Consider the following 23,870-nt stretch of genomic DNA (forward strand, 5'->3'; position numbering starts at 1 on the left):
TCCCCAGCCCCACACACAATACCACAATATAAGTGACGTCACAGAAGCAGGTTATGTCTGGCATATGGAAGGCTCTCAGATATTTGCTTCATGAACAAGCAAGCTCTTGTTTCCCATGGGAGAACAACTGGAGCACCAAATACTAAAAAAAAAAAAGCCATAATCATGTGCATCTTGCTAGATAATATCCAACTTGCTCATTAGAAATTAAAAATACAAGCATTAAGTTTCTAAAAAAAAAAAAGAGGCCCACACAATGCATTAGTACTTTGAAAACCATTTTGGAAAGTCTAAGTTATCACTTGAACAATAATAATGAAAAAGCCAGTCTAATAAATAGATAATAATGTTGTTATATCTCAAGTGCTAATTCCAAAACAAACATGAACAATCAACCAGGAAAGTTTTATGAAGTAAATCTAAGTCATGAATATTAATACATATTTTTTAAAAATGCAACCATAACCTTAGTAACTGTGAAAGAAACAGTGTTCCTGGTAAAAGATTCTCTGCTCTTTCTTACTGTTTAATACATATTTGAAGGCGATGAGATCTTGCATTTTTTCTTTTTTCTCAGCCTCTTCTTCTTGGTACATTGTTTTTACTCCCCCCATACAAATAGGCAACATTATTTTAAATACTGTTTATGAAATATACATCACCACTAAATATCTATTAATTCAAGAATCATTTCTTAAGACTCCAGGTGCCAAAATAAAGAATAATAAAGAACAACGTGCCACTGTCCATTGGGGACAGGCAAACTCAGAAGGATAAGCATCATTATTCAATACAGAGGTTATGATCACGTGACACCTCTAAAGAAGACGCTATATGATCTCTTGGAATTAAGCATAACATGTCATAAACCTGGACTGGACCTCAAACTGGCCAGCCTCGAATCTGCTGCCAAGCACTGGAGAAGGACACTGAGAAAAGAGGTGAAAAAAAAAAGGCAAGGTTCTGTCTCCAGGAGCTCTAAATAAGGGAGAAATAGACACCATCAAATCTGATTCAGGAGCAGATTGTGGTGAGTGCTATAAAAAGAGCTCAACACTGCGCGCTCCGGGAGATGGGGAGAGGGGAGAAGGAGCAGAAGGGGAGGAATCCAGAAGGCAGGCCGGGGAGGCAGGCTCTGAAGCAGGCTTGCAAGGCAGATGAGGGCGGTGACTGGGGATGCTAACGTGACACAGTAGAGATGAACTGTTCTTGCCAGACTCGAAACCACTGTCCTTCCCATACCTCAAAGGCTAGGAAAGGGAACCAAGTGTGTATATGAGAAGAGAACAGACTTGCGCTCCTATCTGTGATGTGGGTATGGCTGGAAAGAGGGGAGAGGAGGCAGAAAGGTGTATGAATGCCTCCCCCACCCCGCCTTCACAAATGCTTTTTGCATACGTGCGCATGCACACACACCCCCGACACTCTACATCCTTAGATCAGAGATTCTGTGAAACCCAGATTTAAGTCTTGCTCACCGCAGTAGGTAGGGGATGGGCTAGAGAAGAGAGTTAAGCCCACTCTGGAGATGCACCTTCCTCACTGCAAGACTGTCACATTGGTGAACAGGTCTGCAGGGCCTTGACACAGTATTTCTCCTTACTCCACAATACCCTACCTCTTCTTTTTGCCAAAAGCTACTCTTCTTCTGAGCATCCAAATATGGCTCCCACTTAAAAAAAAACAAAAAACTGAGCCTTCACTAACATGACCAATGTTGAGTATATTCTCTTCACCTGATTCTAGGTATTCCTTAGTTCAGAGTATTTACCAGCCACGTTAATTATCAGCATCCTTGTTCAGTAGAGGTGACTCTGAGGGGAGCTTAGTTTTTAGAAGTGAAAAGCAGAACACAAAAGTGGTTAAAATCTGAGGGAGAACAGTTGGTAACATTTTGCAGCCACTGGAGCATGCACACGGCCTGAAGAAGTGGGGAATGCCAGTTCACTGGCGGTGTGTGTGTCTTGGATCTGAGTCCACTTCTGACCTCTTGTCTATTATGGCGTTCCACCACTCTCTGGTGTCCTAAAAAGACTGATAATTACACACAAGACTCCCTAAGGCACCACCTATTGAAATTTCTTCCAGGAATAAAGTCAGGGCTCATGACTTTGAATCTCAGCCCTGACAAGAAGATAAGCTGACTTCCAGGTAATGCAAAAGTAAATATCTCTTCAAGCAGGTATCAGTCTTCCCCTCTTACCCCTTGTCTCCTGAGCTCAAATTTAAGTGTCCTTGGCACACACCTTAAGTGCTCAAATACACCCCAAGCTGCCGTGACTTAAGTTGCTACCCATTCCTAAACCCACGGTCTCCTTTGTGTCTAGTCTATGCTCATCACTCAGTTTGGCTCCTGCAGGCCAGAGGGTGTGACCTGGCTGAAGCCTTGCCATAAGAAAACCGTGCAAGTATTCATCCACACATCACACCAAATTGAACCCTCACAGTTGGAGCTAAAACATGTTTTCACTAGAAACTGTGGATGGACAAAAATACGTAACCCCACGGGAAACCATGGTCTTGAGTAACCAGTAATTCTGGCTGCATGGATTACAGACTTCTCAACTTGGCTTCTATTTGGATGGTCTTCCTATGTCCCCAAAGGATTCCTTTTGCAAACACCCTTTTTCTTTTCAAATGTCACTTATTTCCTAACAGCGTGCTTTTAAACATGCCCTCCGACAACTTAGCTAATAATTTCCAAATCACTTTGACACCTTCATCTTAGTATACTCTTATTATTCACTAAATAAACAGGCCAATTCCTATGCTGACCTATTTTCAGTCAATATTTGGAATGAGACCAGGGAAAGGTAAGTGAAGCTAAAGGTATGAAGGGCTGATCAGACTGCCAATCCTGAGAAACACTTCAATATTGCGAACTTTCTGTATGTAATGCATAACCCTCTCTTTCCAATTTTCCTACTATTTACATATTGGACATTTCATCACTTTATATCAGTGGAATGAAAAAACCAGAATGCCTAGAGGAAAAAAACATCTCCCAACCTAGCTTACAGAGTTAGCTTGAGTATGAGGTTAAAGCTGATGAGGTTAAGAGAAATATGAGCTAGTATTTACCTAGCTCTTGTGTTCCAAGCACTGTTCTGAGGGTTTTATTTGCACCAACTTAAGCCTTACAAACACTGAGAGATAAGCACTATTATTATTCCCATTTTATAGATAAACTATTCCAGATAGAGTCATTAATAACTTGCTCTAAATTATACAGTTAATAAATGGTAGACCTGGGATCTGAACATATAGTCTTAACATTATGCTAGTCCAGCCCCCAAAAGTCTAATGTTTATTCCAGAGCAGTTTTTGTAATTTGGCCACGGATTGACTTGGGGTAAAGGGCCAGAATGATTCTCCAAAATCATATCAAATTGGGTAGGTAAGTGCATATGCATTTTTTCTGCATACAGTCATATACAGTCTTCAATGTCCATCAGAATCACAAAGGGGTTTGAAGGCCTCCCAAAGTTCAGAACACCTTATCTTCCTGATAATCTCTCCTATTTCAATGGATGCTGGCTAATCGGGTTCCTGCACATGAAACAGTATGGTTAAAGGACATTTAACAAGTTCAGACTATTTATCTTCTAGTGAATAGATCACCTATAACTCCGTTTTATATACAACATGTGTTTCAAAGAATTTTTTTAAGTGGCATATACTTCAGTCAACAGATACAATAACTGATAGATCTATTTACAAGGCAGCCCATAAAACTGCAAAGTCATTCACGATGTGACTGCAGTCCAGTGGGGACAGCATGGGGGAGACTGCTGGCAGCCTCTCCAAGCCCACCCTCTCCCCTGCAGTGCTCCTCTCCCTGCCACCCTCTCTCTGCACTGCAGCCTCTGCCCCTCTTCCCCTGCACACGAAGAGGCCATCACACTGGTCCATGCTTCTTCCCGGCATGCTGCCTTCAGACTTTTTGCTGGATAACAACACTCTGCTACTAAGTCTTAACAGAAAGACTTCCCTGACTGGTTGAAATCAGAGGCTCACATGCATGTTTTGCACACTGGATTGTGAGGTCAGAGTGGGCCACATTGCCTAAACATCTCTGGATGCTCAGAACCCAGGCCAGCACTTTATACTGAGGATGCTCAACTGCATTCTCTTTGAAATTAATGGAAACTCACCACTGTGTGTAATAGATGGTTCTAGAGGACAATTCTCCAGAAGAGCAGCTTGAGGCGCTGGGAACACACTGCTGTCTGGAGTTTGGCTCATTCCTTGGTACATGGTGGGTGTTCAAAAATAGGCATGAAGACTCGGGAAGCAGGAACATGTCCTTCTCAATTTTTAAGTTATTATTGGCAACACCCACAGCCTCGTACAAGATAGAGTGGCAAGTTATGGGGAAGCTGGCACCTTTTGAAATCTAGCTCATGATCCCTCTTTCAATCTTCTTTCTAATTCTTCAGTTGAGCCCAAGATTTTATTCAGTTTACCTATTCTACTGCAATGGCCATGGAACTAGTGACCAAAGTAGTGCTTGTCTTATGCCTTGCCCCATCCACCCTGGCTCCTTCCCATCAATCACCATCTGCCTTCTCACCATGCTGATTTCCATTCAAACTGGTCCTGGACTAGCCCTGGTACAGTTTTCAGAGGCAAACATTGTCACAGCATTTTGTTTGTTTTGTTTTTAATCAGGGAAAAAAAGGACAAATTCTGAGAAGCAACACGAAATGACATCTATAGAAAAGACCTAATGCAAATGAGGATTTGCTATTTCAGTTTATTTGAAAGATTTAAAAATACATTTGACAATGTCATAGAGAATTAGACTTTTTCCTTGTCCATTCTGACCTAAACTTCCATTTTGGTTTCTCAAATAGCTGCTACAAACCCTAAAATGGAAAGCCCATATTATAGGAGAGATGTATGTTCTGGCTCTTTTTTATTCTTATTTATAATCACCCTTGATTTTTAAAATATGTTTTTCACATGTTTATAGGTAACAAGTTATCCTCCAGGTTAAAATGTTCATGCAAAAATATCAATGCTTCAGCATCAACAAGGGCTGTACAAGTCATTGCCTCTTATCTTTCTTTTTACCCCCTTCTTCTGAAAGCTATTATACAAAAGTTAGGAATGTTGTCTGTGGTGACTGTTCAAGAGCATGGCCCTTTTCACATAAAATAGGACACAGCAAAGTCAAGTAAACTACAAGCTGCTGAAGAAGAGTCATGACATTTTAGAAGCTGGGCAATAATAAGTGCTGGAGAAGGTGTGGAGAAAAAGGAAAACTCCTACCCTGTTGTTGGGAATGTGAATTGGTACATCCACTATGGAGAATAGAATGGAGGTTCCTTTAAAAACTAAAAATAGTGCTCCCAGATAATCTAGCCATCCTACTCTTGGACAAAAATCCTGAGAAAACCATATTTTGAAAAGATAAATGCACCTGAATATTCATTGCAGCATTATCAACAATAGCTAAGACATGGAATCTGTGTTGACAGATGAATGGATAAAGAAGATGTGGTATATACACACAACGGACTCAGCCACAAAAAGAATAAAATAATGCCATTTGCAGCAACATGGATGGACCGAGAGATGATCATACTAAGTGAGGTAAGCCAGAATGAGGAAGACAAGTATCATATGACACTGCTTGTATGTGGAATCTAAAAAATGATAAAAATGAACTTACAAAACAGAAATTGACTCACAGATGTAGAAAAGAAACTTATGGTTACCAAACAGGAAAGTGTGGAGGGATAAATTAGGAGATTGGGATTAAAATATATACACTACTATACAAAGGGCATCAATAAGGATCCACTGTATAGCACAGGGAACTCTACTCAATATCTTGTAATAACCTATAATGGAAGAGAATGTAAAAAAATATGTACACTTATATATGGAGAAGGACATGGCAACCCACTCCACAATCCTTGCCTGGGAAATCCCATGGACAGAGCAGCCCGATGGGCTACAGTCCACGGGGTCGCAAAGAGTTGGACGTGACTTAGTGAGTAAACATCAGCAACAATACTTATATATATGTATAACTGAACCACTCTGCTGTTTATGTGAAACTAACACAACACTGTAAATCAACTTTCTATATTTCAATAAAAATTTTTTTGTTTCCTCGCCAATATTTTATTATAAAAAAAAAATCATACAGAAAAGCAGACTGGATTTTACAGTGAATACCTACAGCACCTAGATTTTTCCATTTAGCTTTTACCATTCTCTTTTATTATTTTATTTTTTTTTAATTATGAAAGTATGATAACACATTGACAGGAGACTTGGAAAATACAGAACAACATTACATATAGTTCCACTATATATCATGATTCTTTTTTAAGTAGATAAATTAAGATTTTTAGTTGGAATTGCAATATCAAACTCTCAAAAATTAATAGCAAGAATATACAGAGAAGTAGAAGAATATAACAGACCTGAAAAGCACTTTGAACGAATTCTACATGAAGAATTATACAATTTTCACACAACAGTATAAATAAAAATGTTTTAAATAAAATGTTTCCTTTCTTCTAGAAAGAAATTGGACAAGACTTTAAGCAGGCATACTTCAAAGCTGCCCTTCCCCACTCCAGTCAGTTTCTCTGAAATATTTTCACACACTCTTCGGTTTGTCCTACAGAGCAATCACACAGCGTTTGTTAAGTACTGCACATGCGTGGTACTGGGTACACCAGCCTGGCTCCTGTCTCCTGTCATTACACAGTCTTTCCTATTCAGTTGTATCAATGCAGATACACTCCATCCACGGCGCCTACCACCAGGTACAACATTTCTATTGGACACCACAAGACAAATCTCCTCTCCTTAACCTTTTCCTTTGGAGCTCAAGGTCAAGGTTATCAGCAAATTGGTTTAAAGTTTCCCATATTTCAGTTCTTCCTATTTCTTATGGAGCTGCCAATCAGGGCAAATGACTGCTGAAAATAATCTTTGGCAGGGGCTTTTTTTTTTTTCTCTTATGAAGTTTTAAACACTCCTTTCTCATGGATAGAGATTCTCAACTCAGAGGCAAAGGAAAAATCTTACTTAAGAATTAAAATCCTTTTAACACAGGGAAATATATCCACAGATAGCCCCATCTTCACCACTGTAGACACACAACGTCCCTTTTGCAACCATTATCTATTTTCTGGTCGAGAGAGGAAAACTCTACACAGTCAAACATTTATGTGTGAGTCCATCTACAGTCAAAGCTGTGGGTTGAAAATAACCTGAAATCCTTGCCATAGATTTATCTGCGTGACTGCACATGCCTGCTGCATCGCCCATCCCTCCCCATCATCCTTTCATTAACATTTTGTTTTTCTGGTATAATTCCTCTGTGTTATATATTATACTCAAGTTTGGTCTAGGATCATTTCAGGCCACGTCCAAACTTTACATCATGGTTGACCTTCTAAACATCAAGTCTGTGTCTCTTCTCTGCTTCTTTTCTTTGTCATACTTCTGGTTTGCATTATCCCTCATCCAAACTACTGCAATAAGCCCCTTGGCGATCATCCCTGCCTTCAACCTCTCCACGTTATGACCAACCTTCACTACTCAAAGATTTCTACAACACAAGTCTGATCAAGTTTATCTCTGTCCTTCAGCAGCTCCCCATCACAGACAGAATAAATGTTATGCCTTGGCTGATCATTTCTCAGCAAACCACACCTTGAACTCTACCTGCCCTTTTTCCTCGCCTGCCACCTTCCCATGAGTCATGTAAAAAAACACACGTCAAAAAATATTAATCGTTGCCAGAACCTCTATGCCATGGTCTTTCTTGTCTCTGGGGTTTTCACATATTCTCCTTTCTACCTAGAATTCTCTTTCCCATTTTTTTTTCCTGTCTATTGAACCTCTACTCATACTTTCAGGTTAAACTCAAATGTCACCGTCCCACTGAAGCTGCCTGATATGACCTTCCCAGTGTCCAGATGCACTCCACCCTGGTTTTCAACAGTGCTTTTCATAAACCAATTTTATCACTTCAAACATAGCATTATAATTCTTTCCTGGCTTTTACTTCACTGTATAGGAATTTCTTTTAAGAGCAGGAGTTATGTTAATTATCCTCTTTTCAGGGCATAAAAGAAGGTGTGATACATAGCTGGTTCTTAGTCATTTGTGGAATACATGAAAATGATTGTGGCATCCTAAACACTGCAGTTGGAAGCCTATGAGTAAGAGTCCTAGACTATCTCACATAAAGAGAGATGTTCAGGATTTTCCTGGGGAATGCAGATGGTTTCCTAAACACTGAAACTGTGAAACACACTGAATACGATAATGACCTTTACTCTTGTTCCCATGTTTAATACATTCATACTTCTGATCTTCTTGTGCATTATTTTAATACAAGACAAGCTCATTAAGGACAAGGACAGGAAACAGCTTGCTCAGCCCAAAAGTTCAGATGCTCCAATGGCGTCTTCCTAAACAGACCTGACTGGGGAGTGCTTTGCCTATAGTTCACTTTCCATGGTTGAGTCTTTATTACCTGAATGGTAGTTATTTGGGGACATATCCTCTCAACTAGGTTATAAGCTCTTTCAGGTGAGGCAGGGTCTAAACACCTTTGTTCCTAGAATGATGTCTTGTGCACAATAGATATTCACTAATTACCTGGTGAATGATTTGGAAACATTAATTCAGGGACCACAGAATCAAAGCATTAGATTTTGAAAATGATAACCTTTGAAGGCTTCCCATCTTAAACTAAAAAGCTTTGCTTTGCAAAACTAACTTAATATTAAACTCTTCATAGCAAGCACATGTTGGTAAGAACAGCTGAGTGCAAAATGCCAGAGGAGGACAACTTGGGTGTCTAAGAGTTGCACTATCTCCACCTGGGAACCCAGCACTATAAATTACCTGGTGTTTGGAGGCTGACAATACCTGTATCTTCTGAGTTATCTCCCCAACAACTGCCTTACACTTGAGAGACTGTGAATATGGTACCATAAGGTGAATTGAAATCAAATTATCGGAGCAAAGTTACTGTTTAGTGTGAGACATGAACTCCAAGATCATGGTTTCATCAACAATTGATAGCCCAGCCCGTCTTTGTCAGGTTCAGTTTTCAAGGGTTTAGTTTTGACAGCACTAGGACATAAAGAAATTGCAAGGACAAGTAGGTTTGATAGAAGGTCAAAATTAAGGAGTCTGGGCATATTTAGAAACCTTGGCAGAAGCTCAAATAAGGGGTCGCCAGAAAGGAAATCAGCAGTGTTTAGAACTCCTTCTCACATTAATTTACAGAGAGAAATTTCTGAAGAGGAGCCATGGGAGGCTCAACAATTTCAAGGGATCAGAACATTAGAGGGAAATTAGGAAATCAAGGACCAAAGGTGCTTTAAAAGTGTCTCCTTTGCTCATATCTGTGCACGTCCTCAGTGTGGACTTTCTAGATAGGAAGAGGGAACCAAGGAGGTCTACATCTCAGCTCTCTTAAAGCACATAATCCAATAGCGCTAAGTGGTACATGATGAGGGCCAAGAAGGAGCTATAGTTTGGTTCCAATGTGGTCTCTGCTTTCTCTAAGGTCACCACTTCCACTGAAATATTTTGGTCCTTTTGTTTTTCGTGGATTGGGTTGGGAAAGAGGGATGTTGATATCAAGTGAAAGGTAATGGGGGGCTCAGATTTAAACCTATCAAGGTATTTGGCCATAACAAGTGAAAATTAAATGTAAGTGGCTTTCGGAAGTGATGCCGTTCCGATAAGATAAGGATCCCAGAAGGGCTTGTGGGATAAGAAGCCAGAGAAAATGCAGAGACAAGAGGAAAGAGACTGGATATTTCTGTAAGCCTGGGACTTCTCCTGGAATGGAGCGAGGCAAAAGTTCTAGCAGGGTGAGAGGCTTCTTGTCAACAAAGCCCCATAAAGGTCTCCCTTGGTGGTTCTCAGCCAAGACTGCATTAGTACCTCTGGGGAGATTCTGGAAAAACCTCACGGACTTGAGGTGCTCCCCTAGAGAGTCTGATTTAATTAGCCTGGCCTAGGGACTATTTTGAAAATCTGCCTGAGCAATTAAGTATGGCGGGAGTTGAGAACCACTGGGTTAGATAAATAAAGAGGATACTGGGGTGGGAGAGAGGAAATAGAATAAATCATTTTCCACTTTTTTTTCCCTCAGAATGAAGCAGAGTTTCCAGAAAGTGTCACATAAACACAGGTGGTTCTTGAGATGGTGTGTGATTTGACAGCACAGGGATAAGCCTTCTTTGCATATATATACATATATGTATGTCACATATCGTTACATATACATACACCTGCTCTGTTCTGCTAAGTCATTTCATTCATGTCCATCCCTTTGTGACCCCATGGACTGTAGCCTGCCAGGTTCCCCTGTTCATAGGATTCTTTGGCAAGACTACTGTAAGGGGTTGCCGTGCCCTCGTCCAGGGGATCCTCCCAACCCAGGGATCGAATTCACATCTCCTACATTGGCAGGCAGGTTCTTTACCACTAGCGCCACCTGGGAAGACTATATATACATACATATGTATATATTTACAAGTATCTATTTGAATAAATATTAGAAAAATATAACCAGCATATCACATTTGAGAATTCATGTTTTTAATGCTTAGGATGAGGCTAAGATAAGGTACTGAAGTGCAGAAAGTAAATGCATTTAAGCGCACAATCTGTAAATTCTAGAACAAGTGGATATGGCAAAAAACTTCTGACAGAGCTATGCAAATAACTGGAGTTTGAAGAACAGCAAACTCAAGTGGCCCAGAACCTGTGAAATCTTTCTTGCCAGGCTTCACTGATCTACACTGTCTCCCTTGGCCTAGCGGTGCAGCCCGCACAAAGCCATCCTCTCCTGGCTCTTCTCACCTGGATGCTCGTCCCTCATCCCACGTATTCAGATACTTCCAAACTGGGCACAGACTTAAATCGGCCTCTTCCAGCCTCGAAGCCACGATCCGATTACTGATGTTATAGCCTGGAACTTAACTTGTCTCCTTTTTCAGATTCAAATCTGAGCTAAAACCTAACTTAGGGTGCCTTAGCACAATAGGGCGGAAAACCAATGCTCACCAGGCGTCCCATCCCCGCAAGCACAAAAGTGAAACCGAAGCGACCCAAATCCAGGTTATGCAAACGCAAAGGATGGGGTGAGGGGTATGAAAGGAAAACTCCAAACCGAGCAAACAAAACCCGCCTGTAGAAAAAGGCGCAGACTCGAGAACGTTTCCCTCTGTATTTGCCATTCTCAGGGCATGATGCAACCTCAGGTTGCCCAATTTATATTTGCACATTTTTCCTAGCGAGCTTCAAAACCTCCCAACTCCATAAAATGCGCCGTTTTAAAAGTTCAAGTCTGCAGCCCAAGAAGCCTGCACGACAGGCCGGACGACCCGACGGTCACCTAAGCCCAAGGAACTGGGCTGAGTCTCAAAGACGAGGAAGGGAGAGGCGCAAAGGCAGGAAGCGAGGAACTTGACAGCCACGTCTGTACCTTTCCCCTACCAGCCTCAGGTCACTGGATAAGCTACTACCAAGGGCAACCGTCTGTGCTTCACCTTTCCCCTGCTCGGCTTCTTGGGTCCTGCTCCTCTCCCCGATCCAAAGGGCGCTCAGAGTGGCAAAACGGGAAAACCAAAACCAAAAAAAGTGCCCAGGTCTTTAGCCTTCCTCCTCCTCTTCCTGGCACCTCCCGCCCCCGCTTTCCACATCCTGGCGGCCTCCTGGTCACCCAGTCATCGGCTACACCTTGCACCACCCAATAAAATGGCAGGTAGCAACAGGCGAGGCCTCCAGCCCCGCGCGCCTGCCACCCCGGGCAAGCCTCCCGAGGTCTCCGACGGTACCCCCAAAGCCAAATAGCCCGTCTCCTCTTCAAGTCCCCAATCCTCGGCCCCGCGGGGCCTCCTGATCGCTCTCCCAGGACCATTTCTGTCGCCAGCGGAGGAGCAGGTGGCCGCGTAACAGGTGCCAGGCGAGAGGGCCCGGGCGGTGGCGCCGCCGCCCAGATGCGGGCTGCGCTGGGCACCGGGAGGACCCCGGTAGGAGCGCCGGAGAAGGCCACGTCGGGGGACGGGAGCCGGGGTACCGCGCAGACGGAGACAGCGCCCGGGGGGTCAGGATGCGGCCGCCCGTCCTCGCCACCCAGGGCGCGACCCTCGCCCAGGCTGCCCCACTTACAATCTCCAGGCACACGAAGGCGCCCGAGTAGGTCCGCAGGATGTCGGGGCCGGCGGGCAGGGTGACCCGCGGCGCTGGGAAGGACATGGCGGGATTCGGGGGCGGCGGAACTGGCGCTCCGCCGGCCGACATGCTGCCGCTGCTGCGTCTCCGTGCGCCGCCGCCTCCCTCCGCCCGCCTCCGCCTCCCGGGCTCCCGCCGCCGCCGCCGCCGCCGCCGCTCGGGCCCGCCGGGTCCTGGCGCGCCGCTCCGGAGGGAGGGGGCGTGGCCGCGCCGTCCCCGGCCAGGCCGGGCCCCGCCCCGTCACGTGGGCCCAGGTGAGCGCGCCCCCGCCACTGCGCCCGCGCGGGTCACGTGCGCAGGTGCGGCGGCCACCCGGCCCGATTCTTCCTGCGCCCGCTCTCCCGGTCCCCTGTGCCAGCGCTCTTGGCTCCACCTCCCTACTCCCCTTGTCTCCCTCCCCGTAGTTTCCACCTGTTCTCTTTCACCTCTCCTCCCCTCAACTCTCACCGCTTCCCTGTCCCACTTTCCTCGCTTTAACTACAAGTCAGGTCTTGGAGCTGTGACTCAAGGTAAAATCCAGGTCATCAGTCACACCGAAAAGGGGGAGTGGATCAGTTTTAAATGGGACTCGTGTGGGATTTTAAAAACACCACTAGGACGTTGTCGCCTGGTGGAGTCAGATGGGTCAGCGCCAGCATCTGTTGGCAGCGGATGTCGGGCAGGGAACCCGCTGCTTTGCATGCCAGTGGTGTGCTCACCTGTGGAATGGGATTGAGGTGATCTGCTCCATATGGATGTCTGAATTACATGATGCAACAGGAAAATGGTAAACCCAAAGTAAGCACTCTTTAAATGGTAGCTGGTAGGATGATGGCTATTTTTCTGATTTTTACATATGCACACATCACACAGTTTTGTACACATGGAGTTGCATAAGTTGTATTTTCCACATAAAGCTTTACTTATTGGTTTCACCTGACTGAAACTTATGAATTGCTGTTTTTTTAAAAGCTGCACCAGGTCCCAGTTGGGGCACCGGGGATCTTTCCTGCATCATGCGGGAACTTTCCTTGTTTTGCAGGAGCTCAGTAGTTGCCCCAGGAGGTCTTATTTGCTGCAGAGTCATGTGGGATCCTAGTTTCTCCACCAGGGATCAAACCTAGGCCCCCTGTGTTACAAGGTGGCTTCTTAAACCCTGGACCACCAGAGAAGACCCTCCTGTTTTCTTTTAAACACTTAGAAGGATTTTTTTTTTTTTTTAAGATTCTATGTATGGTTTGGATTCCATGCCCCAGTTTATCCCCATTTTATATTTGGTTTTAATGTCAATATTTTATAAGTAAAATAAATGGAAGGAGATAAATTTTTTCAAAGATCAGCTGAAGATAAGCAAAGCTACACACAGCAACATACAAACACATGTAGAGCAAGCTGAAAAAGTATTAGGCAAGATCATCGGACACTAATTGAATACTAATCTTGTCTGTCAGGTTTAGCCTTTGAGGAACCCTGTTTAGTTGTATGCATTGGTCATCAGATTTTAGTCATTCTATCTCTTTATTATATTAAGCGAAACTCATAGGTGTGGTGGCAGCATCAGAGTAGAAACCATAAAACAGGGTGTGAGTGAAACCTTTTGTGTAGATCTTTTATTGTCCCCACCTCTTCATGTCATCACTTCCTGATACTTAATGTGTGGCATTTATCTAATAGGAAATTTCATTGGTTTGATCAATGAACCCACTTTGAGTTTTCTACCTGCTTTGAGTTTTCAGGCTCAGACTGTCAGGGAATGATCTTTCATGATTGTTTTATTCTATTTTCTGTCAAATAGCTCTCAGTAAACACTTCAAGTATGTCCAAAAGGAAGACCTCTTCAAATTATTCATCATGAGGATGGGCAGCTATAGTGATGGACCCCCAAAATTTCAATGAATAAGCATAAAATTGGAAAAGACTCTGATGTTGGGAAAGATTGAGGGCAGGAGGAGAAGGCATCATTGACTTAATGGACATGAGTTTAAGCAAACTCCAGGAGATGATGAAGAACAGGGAAACTTGGAGTGCTGCAGCCCATGGCATCACAGAGTCAGACACAAATGAGTGGCTGAACAACAACAAAGCATGAAATGACTTTGAAGTTTCCAATATGCTCAGTGACTTAGAAGAGTCTTAATCGTGCTTGTTTAAAATTACCACCAAGGGGAAAAGTTCATTGTGTCCCTTCTAGAACCCTCCTTGCTGTTTGTTCCATGCATCCCCTACCATCCTGGACTATACCTGCTTTCTTCCTGCTTCCACAATGACAAGGGGAATAAAAAATATATCATTGAGACCTCTTCTATTATTGTGACATATTATTTGTTAAAAAATGGATTCCTCCCTAGAATGGTTTTCTTCTCTCATGACCACTACCATGATCTGTTTACTCTTGATGACACCAGTTTCCCTCTAATGAAGGGAGCAGCGCTGGAATCAAAGAAAAGCACTCATCTCACCCCTGCCCCTCATTGCTCTCTTCCTGCATACAGTTGACTGTGAGCTCTTTACAACTTCACTTTTCTATTTTTCCACATCCTGTTTCCCTGGTTTACTGATCCTCAACATGACCTTTACCTTGCTCACAGACTTCTCTTAGACTCCATGTTTTGGAATGTTATCCTTCATATTCATGACATTTTCAACAATTTTTTGCCTACAACTTCTTGCTATCTTCAATGAGCTGAACAACACCTGAATCACACCTGGACCACCTTCTTGCTTGGAATTTCACTACTCTGTTTGCTTGAATGTTGACGTCTTCTATCCATCTAAGTCTTGTTTCTCAGTCCATTGGCCACCAGCCTTTCACTCCCTCGTAATTCTCTCATTTCTGGCTCCCCTATCCATCTCGTGCTTGTGGGAAGGTATTTTAGAGATGCTTGTGTTTGGCTCACGTGTTGCCTCCGATTTTGTACTTTACTATAAATTTATCCACACTGCCACATATTCTGCTGTGTGAGTTCAACCCATTAGCTGCATCTGCTCTCAGATTCTACTCTTAAGACTTTTGTTTCCATTATTAATTCATGTTATCTAGTCAGGGATTCCGAGGTGTCAATTTCTTCCACTGCCCCTCCCCCACTTCTCTCACTTTTTTTCCCATAGCTTCTTTTCACTGTCTCCATCTCTGTGCTTGGCACAAGTAGATAATATATTCAAAGTATGAAAACAAATTTAAGCCATTGCAACCTTCCCTACTTTCTCCTGCTTTGCAAGGAGTTTTAGGATCTCTAACCAGTAATACTTGTTTCACAGAAAACAGGACCATCCATCTATCCAGTTATCCAAGACAAACAGCAGGGTTTGTTTCCCTTGGTAGTCACATATTTAACCAGTTACAAGGTCTGGCAGTTCTAGCCTCTTATTCTCCAGAATATATCCACTTCTCTTCATGCTCATGTTTTCACCCTATCTTGGGACGCTGTCCGTTCTCTAAATAGTCATCTTTCCCTCTCTTGCCTTTTCTACACTGCTCTCAGAATCATATCTAAACACGAAATTGATTGCAGTCACACCTCTATTTAAAACTCCTTCAGGATTCTCGACTATCTCAGGGTCCATTTGAAATACCCCAGAATGCATTCAAGTTTTTTCTGGGATGTAGCTTCTGACGCATTCTCTGTCCTCCACCAGTTTTATTAATCCACCTACAGTTCCAGAAATTCTCTCGCCAACAGATCTTTACACATTCTCGTCCTTCTAGAGGAACAGCCTTTCTTCTTGCCACTCCTCTACCCCATAACTATTTTCAGGATAGTTCCTTTGGGTCCTGCCAATTCATTATGGCCGCGTTTCTCTGGCTATCGAAGATTATGCAGGATCACCTCCCATCTGTGTTTCCCTAACCTGTTGTGCTTACTGCACTTAAAACTCTTGTTTCACTAAATGGATATTGCTTGTCTCATATTCCTTAGCTAATGTTATGAAACACAATACAAAATTGAAGTTCATTGGAAGCACCAAGAGACGAGGCACCCATCTCTCACTTCTATCAAGAATAAGAAAGCTCAGGAATGAGGATTTGGAAAGAGTGATTTGGGGGAGTTGTGCTGGAAGCCACACTGCACTCTGTCCCTCCTCCATCGCTTCTCCCACCACGCAGGAAGTAGGTGAGCTTTATTCGCGTTACATAATAGGGGCTCAAGTAATATCAGCTGACCAAGTGAACTCTGCATCTACATTTCTCTGCTTTATAGCCGTTACTCTCCCCCTATTTTCCTATTTCATAAGAAGCATTTCTATCTCTATCTCAGCTTTTCATTATTTCTCCTTTGTAGTTCATTTAGGGAATTAATCCATTAATTTTCTCTTCTTTCTCTTCAGTTTTCAGTTTCATTTTACACTTTCACTTTACACTTTCCCCATCTATGAAGATATCTAAGTTTCCCTCATCATCAAAACAGCAACACTTGACTTCTGCCCCTGAAAGAATAACCAGAACTGGATTTACCTTCCTGGCTAAAACTGCTAAATACCAAACAAAATATGTGAAACACAGGTTTTCAGACATTGTATGTCAAGTCATGCAGAATAGTGAGCCCGTAGAGATGGGAAAGAAATGACAGGAGCCCTGTAATTTTTTCGGCTTATAGACTTTCCAGCAAAGGGGAAGAAAGACCCTGGTGAAGCACAGGTGTCTCTATTATCTCTATGAGTTGAGGTGGTAAATCTGAGAATTTGAAGGGAGGGAGGTGCAGAGAGAACTAGAGTTCGCAGAGCACAGAGGAAACAGTTGCATACAGAAAATGCTTAGAAGATCAGCAAAGGGTCCCCTTAAATCTTCAGACAAATATTCATCAGCAAATAAAAGTAACTTATCTGAGTTGAAGGAAGAAGCATTCCAAAGGAGCAGAGAATTAATCTCAGGAATTCACACAGGGACAGGAATAGTTTATGTGTCCACAATCCAGAATGTAAAGTTGCCTAATTAATGGCTCAGTGGTACAGAATCTGCCTGCCAATGCAGGAGATACAGGTTCTATCCCTGGGTCAGGAAGATCCCCTGGAGAAGGAAATGCAACCCACTCCATTATTCTTTCCTGGAGAATCCCATGGACAGAAGAGCTGGCAGGCTACAGTCAGTGGGGTTGTAAAGAGTTGGACATGACTTCATGACTGAGCATGCATGGATAGAGTATTCTGATAAGCATTGCCCTAGTACTGGGGCAAAGTCAACCTTACATAGCAGGTTGCTCTGCTCTTCCCTTACAAAGATTTTTAAAAAGCCTCAAAATGCTCAAACCATTTTCAATTAACTCAGCTGAATCACAGACCAAGCAAAAATATTGAGGAATACAAAATGTCCAGTACCCAATAAGATAAGGTTCACAATGTCTGGCATCCAATTAAAAACTACCAGGCATGCAAAGAAGCAAAAAATTTGAATCATGATGAGGATAGCAATCAACTGCAATCAACAGACCAAGAAATGATATAGATGACTGTATTATAGAAAAAACATTGGCAGTTATTATAAAGGTATTCCATATTTTTAAAAATATAGAGTGAGAATGACCATGTCATGTAAAAAGGACCCAAGTTGAACCTCTAGACATGGTATCAATGTCTGAGATAAAAACAAACAAACAAAAAAATATTCTGCAGAGGATTAGCACTAGGTTAGACACAGAGGAAAATACCAGTTAAAATGAAGACAGAAAATAAAATGGAAACATATAGAACAAAAAGACTAAAAAAGTGAACAACATAGTAAAGTGGTGGGATATTTGCAAATCTTTTACTATACCTGTAATTACAGTTTCAGAAGGAGGAGAAAGAAAAAAATTTGTAGAAACAATAGCTGAAATTTTTCCACATTTTAGCTAAACTATATCCACATATATATATAATTCATTCAATGAAACTTGGGAATTAAAAACATGAAAAAATCCACAAGAAAAACACATCTTAATCAAATTTCTTACAAACAATAATAAAATTTTCAAAGTAACCAGTATAAAAGATACATACAGAGAAACACATACAGAGAAACAAAGAATACAACAAACTTCTCATTGGAAACAATGCAAGCAAGGAGTAGAACAGCACTTATAAAGTACTAGGAGAAAAAAAGAGGAAAAATGAAAAACTGTCAACCTAAAATTCTATTTGCAGGAAAATGCCTTTCAATAATATAATAAGCACATCATAATAAAAGCAATCAGAAGACAACCTGGGGGCTATATTAATATCATACTAAATAGGCTTGCAGATTACACCACCCTTATGGCAGAAGTGAAGAGAAACTAAAAAGCCTCTTGATGAAAGTGAAAGAGGAGAGTGAAAAAGTTGCCTTGAAGCTCAACATTCAGAAAACTAAGATCATGGCATCTGGTCCCATCACTTCATGGCAAATAGATAGGGAAACAGTGGCTGACTTTATTTTTCTGGGCTCCAAAATCACTGCAGATGGTGACTGCAGCCATGAAATTAAAAGACGCTTACTCCTTGGAAGGAAAGTTATGACCAACCTAGACAGCATATTAAAAAGTAAAGACATTACTTTGTCAACAAAGGTCCGTCTGGTCAAGGCTATGGTTTTTCCAGTGGTCATGTATGGATGTGGAAGTTGGACTATAAAGAAAGCTGAGCGCCGAAGAATTGATGCTTTTGAACTGTGGTGTTGGAGAAGACTCTTGAGTCCCTTGGACTGCAAGGAGATCCAACCAGTCCATCCTAAAGGAGCTCAGTCCTGGGTGTTCATTGGAAGGACTGATGTTGAAGCTGAAACTCCAATACTTTGGCCACCTGATGCGAAGAGTTGACTCATTGGAAGAGATCCTGATGCTGAGAGGGATTGGGGGCAGGAGGAGAAGGGGACGACAGAGGATGAGATGGCTGGATGGCATCACTGACTCGATGGATGTGAGTTTGAGTAAACTCCAGGAGTTGGTGATGGACAGGGAGGCCTGGCGTGCTGCGATTCATGGGGTCGCAAAGAGTCGGACATGACTGAGCGACTGAACTGAACTGAACTGAAATAAGTTTAAATGCCAAAATTTTTTACCAGAACTGAAGAGTGTTATTTAATAATGATAGAAGAGTCAATTTATTATGAGGACTTAAAAACTCCTAGTATTTGTGCACTTTATAACAGAGTTTTGAAAATAAGTGATGCAAAAATAATAGAATACAAGGAGAAATAGAGAACTCCACAATTAGAATCAGCTATCTCATTACTCCCCTCTCAATAACAGAAGGATACATTAAATTCTTGGAGAAGGAAATGGCAATCCACTCCAGTATTCTTGCCCGGAGAATCCCATAGAGGAGCCTCATGGGCTACAGTCCGTTGGGTTGCAAAGAGTCTGACACAACTGAGACTAACACACATATTAAATGCTAGGTAAACCACAAATTTCTCATAACTCTGATTATTCCAACCTCTGTGCCTTTGTTCATACTTCCAATTGTCCAGCCCCTTGAATAATCCCTCCTACAACCTTTGAATCTATATTTCAAGGTTCTTCCTGAAAGTCACATCTTTCACAATGCCTTCAGTTCTTTTCTTGATCTAAATCATAAGGCTATTAAAAGCAAAAATGTCTTTTCAGGGATCTAAATTGTACACAGCAGAAAATGATCCTAGCTGACATAAACAGAAATGTAATTTACTACATTACACATGAAAAGACATGAGGTAGTTTATAGATTTGGCAGGACATTTGGGAAGCCAAGCTCAGAAACTGGGTGGGAATAACAGTGGATGGTTTCCCTGGTGGCTCAGATGGTAAACAATCCTCCTGCAATGCAGGAGCCCTGGGTCTGATCCCTGGGTTGGGAAGATCCCCTGGAGGAGGGCATGTCTAGGGAGAATCCCATGGACTGAGGAGATGGTCAGGCTATGGTCCACAGGGTCACAAAGACTTGAGCACATCTAAAGTGACTTAGCATGCATGCACATGGCCCAAATTAAGCTACAGAACTAATCTAATGAGAGGGCACTACTTGCAACTCCACCAATCACTGGACTCCATGACTTGGCACTGCTTACACTGGCAGAACTGGATCAAGGATTCTACATCAGCCCCACCGTGTTGATGCCTCTCTGATCCCTCAAAACTGAATGTCAGCCACTCTCACCACTTTGGAATAAACCTTAAAAAAAAATTTTATTTATTTATTTATTGGCTGTGAGGATTCTTTGTTGCTGCACAGGAACTTTCTCTACTTGCAGAGAGCAGGAACTACTCTCTTGTTGAGGTGCATGGGCTTCTTGTTGAGGTGGCTTCCCTTGTTGTGAAGCCCAGGCATGAGGGCTTCTGTAGTTGCAGTTTCTGGACTCTAAAGCACAGGCTCAGTAGTTGTGGCCCACGGATCTAGTTGCTCCACAGCATGTGGAATCTTCCAAGACCAGGGATGGAACTGGTGTCCCTTGCATTGCAAGGTGAATTCTTAGCCACTGGACCACTAGGGAAGTCCTGGAATAAATCTTCTTTTGTTTATTCTTCTTTGATGTATTAGGTTCTCATTTGAACCTGGAAGGTGTATCTAATTTGCTAAACCTAGCACATTCATCTGCACTGTAGATGAAATCTGAGAACATGAGTGTCTTCTTTCAGCCCTCCACCATGGAAGGAAGCTTTCTTTCTCCCTATAATTTGTACTTTGGGAATCTGACCAAATAAGGAATTGGTCCCTCCACAACACAGCCAAAAAGACCTTGATAATATGTAAGATAGTGACAAAGAGTCTTCTAATGAGAGAAGTTGGGGAAAGTTAAGTGGCTTAATCATAAACCTGAATGATGAATAAAAGCTGGCTTGACTGAAGGGTAGAGAAGGAAAATATTATAAACAAAGGGAAGAGCATGTATAAGGACCTTCATTGCAGAAGGAGCTTGCTGTGTTCAGAAATGGAGTGAAATCTGTGGACTTTGAGATGAAGCCGGGGAGTTAGGTAAAGGTTTGGTTTCTTTCTAGAGCCTTCTACCTCATGCTTAAGCATATGAACTTTATCCTAATGACCCGATAAGCACAGTGCAAGGTTAGGGTGTGGGACTAAACTTATAAAACACAAGCTTTAAAAAGATAACTCAGGTAAAGAATAAGTTGACACTCAAGTGTTGAAACCATCCAACAATGAATGAGAGAGCAGTGGGGTGAGGGAGTAAAATTAGAAACTTCCGAGCAAAAAGACTTGCTTGTCTTGAACAAATCAATTAACTTTCCTGAGGCTTACTCCTCATCCATAAAATGGAGGTTATTTTCCTGTATTTCTCCACCTTCTAGGTTACTGTGAGGTAAGATGAAATAGAAGATAAGATTTCAAACTGTAGAATGGTCACAAATATGATGTTCTGATAAATATTTAATGAGTATTCAATTATTTTGCTAAGCGTGGTGGAAGGTGTACAAATTTATTAAACTTAGAGGAAAACATTTTAATTTTACATTTTACAGAATGTGTCTTATTATCATTAGTACCCAGTCTCTATATTTTTAACTACACTTCTATAGGGAGGCCATATTATTCTGCAGATTGGCTAGTATATGTGGATCATTTATTGTAGCACCTATCACAAAGTAAGTACCTGATAAGTATTAAACATCATTTAGTAATAATTCATACATCATAGAAATTAATCCTGAAAAGGATGCGTGTGTGTATTTATATATATATATATGGGCTTCCCTCATGGCTCAGATGATAAAGAATCTTCTTTCAATGCAGGAGTCCCAGGTTTAATCCCTGAGTTGGGAAGATTCCCTGCAGAAAGGAATGACTATCCACTCCAGTAAAGAGTCAGAGACACTACTAAGTGACTAACACTAACACTTAAAACATACACACACACACACACACACACACACACACATATTTGATATTGGTTCTTCATTTTGATAATTATTTAAAATTATCCAATAGAAAATGACTTTACAATCCACAGAGAAAAGGACTGCTATTTATAAAGACAGAAAAGAGTCATGTTGCCAATATTTAAAAAAAAAAAAAAATTTTTGGATAGCCAATTTTGCATTAAGCACCTCATCACACAGGAAAGGGCATGGAATCTTTCCCCAGGTAATTTGTACCTTCATTGTTCTTCAAATCTTAGACATATTCAGATCTGATTTTACTAAAAAAATTGTCCAATGATAGATATCGCCTGTTAAGCTAATTTTACTCCAGTTATCACATATATGAAGGCATAGCCCTTTGAAGGCTCATAGTAGAAATCAGTAGCTTGTGGTTTCTAAGGAGACAAACATATCTACAAAAATATGTTTTCTGAAGTGAGAAAAAAATTGACAGAAAAGTTAGATAACAGGACAAATATTTGGCATGTGTTGTACTTACCTACCCAGGACTCATGACAGACGTCAATGATAAATCAGCCCTCTTTCCCTTGGAACAGTTGGTACTCTGGGAAAAAAAATGAATCTTTTATTCTTGTTTTAGGTGTTGATAAAAGGGTATTAATTTGCTCATAATCATTCTGGTAGAAGGATGAGATATATCAGAATGATTAAGAAATAGATAGCTGAAGACCTTTTTTCTTTAAAAAATATCCTTGAATTTCCATCTAACAGTGACTAATTGATGTGTTGATGAACTCATCTTTTACATTCCTAGAATCTCTCACATTCCAGGCTTATGTCAATGAGTTGTTGTTGTTTGGTCATTAAGTTTTGTCCGACTCTTTGCGACCTCAAGGATTGCAACACACCAGGCTTCCCTGTCCTTCACCATCTCCTCCTTCATATATGTGATAACTGGAGTAAAATTAGCTTAACAGGTGATATCTATCATTGGACAATTTTTTAGTAAAATCAGATCTGAATATGTCTAAGATTTGAAGAACAATGAAGGTACAAATTACCTGGGGAAAGATTCCATGCCCTTTCCTGTGTGATGAGGTGCTTAATGCAATTGGCTCTAACTCATGTCCATTGAGTTGGTGATGCCATCCAACCATCTCATCCTCTGTTGTCCCCTTCTCCTCCTGCCTTCAATCTTTTCCAGCATCAGGGTCTTTTCCAATGAGTCAGTTCTTAAATGAGAAATAAGGATAAATGAGTCCAAGAACAGTCCCCTGCAGACTAGCCTCCCAGAAAAGGATCTGGCTGTCTGCAAACTGTCTGGTAGCTGGCCATGGCTCAGTTCTCAGGGTGAGCAATCCTAGACAAAAGTAAGGCTTGGACTTCAACCTTTGGTTGAAGTACTGATGCTTTTCCAGGCGTAAACCTTGATGTTGAAAGTCCTACTGCTAGGTTGGTATATCACCTAACTGGAACTGTAAGGTCTGAACTCCAGCACCAAGGCAGAGGCTGTTTCTCACATCTTGTGAACACTAAATGGGTAGGATACAGTTGAAGTTCAGTTTCTGCCACACTACATCAGGGAATCATACCAGGAAAGAATAGTACTTAAAAGTTAAAAATGTGTAAAAGCCAGTGCTATCCATGCAGCTTACAAGCTCATGGTTTAGGGTCATCAAAGTCATGTATCTGGACTTGTTAAATGAATAAACAACTGAGAACCTATATATTTGCTACTAATTCTATATCTAATAGTTTTTCCTAGTGAATACTTTCTAGTTCACCTGTTTGTGGGGTACATGTGAGTAGAGAGGTGTGTATGTATACATGTGTGTGTGTAACATTCACTCTAGTGTTAAAAATGTTAAGTATTCCTCTATGTAAATTTTT

The 23,870-nt window shown here is 41.7% G+C and overlaps 1 protein-coding gene and 1 long non-coding RNA gene across 3 annotated transcripts in view; one reads left to right on the forward strand and one right to left on the reverse strand.

Moving 5' to 3' along the window:
- Positions 1-12,383, reverse strand: part of MAL2 (mal, T cell differentiation protein 2) — a 31,221-nt gene extending 18,838 nt beyond the window's left edge. For both annotated transcript variants that reach the window (XM_061123561.1, XM_061123562.1), the window contains exon 1: positions 12,175-12,383. In XM_061123561.1, the coding sequence (XP_060979544.1) occupies positions 12,175-12,306 (132 nt within the window). In that variant the 5' untranslated portion in view covers positions 12,307-12,383. The remainder of the gene's footprint in view (positions 1-12,174) is intronic.
- Positions 12,384-12,583: 200 nt separating this feature from the next.
- Positions 12,584-14,512, forward strand: LOC133042328 (uncharacterized). Its single transcript, XR_009689472.1, has 2 exons — positions 12,584-12,746; positions 14,012-14,512. It is a non-coding gene; the product is annotated as an uncharacterized LOC133042328 (long non-coding RNA).
- The last annotated feature ends 9,358 nt before the right edge of the window (positions 14,513-23,870 follow it).

This window comes from Dama dama, chromosome 21 (genome assembly GCF_033118175.1).
Source record: "Dama dama isolate Ldn47 chromosome 21, ASM3311817v1, whole genome shotgun sequence".
NCBI lineage: Eukaryota > Metazoa > Chordata > Mammalia > Artiodactyla > Cervidae > Dama > Dama dama.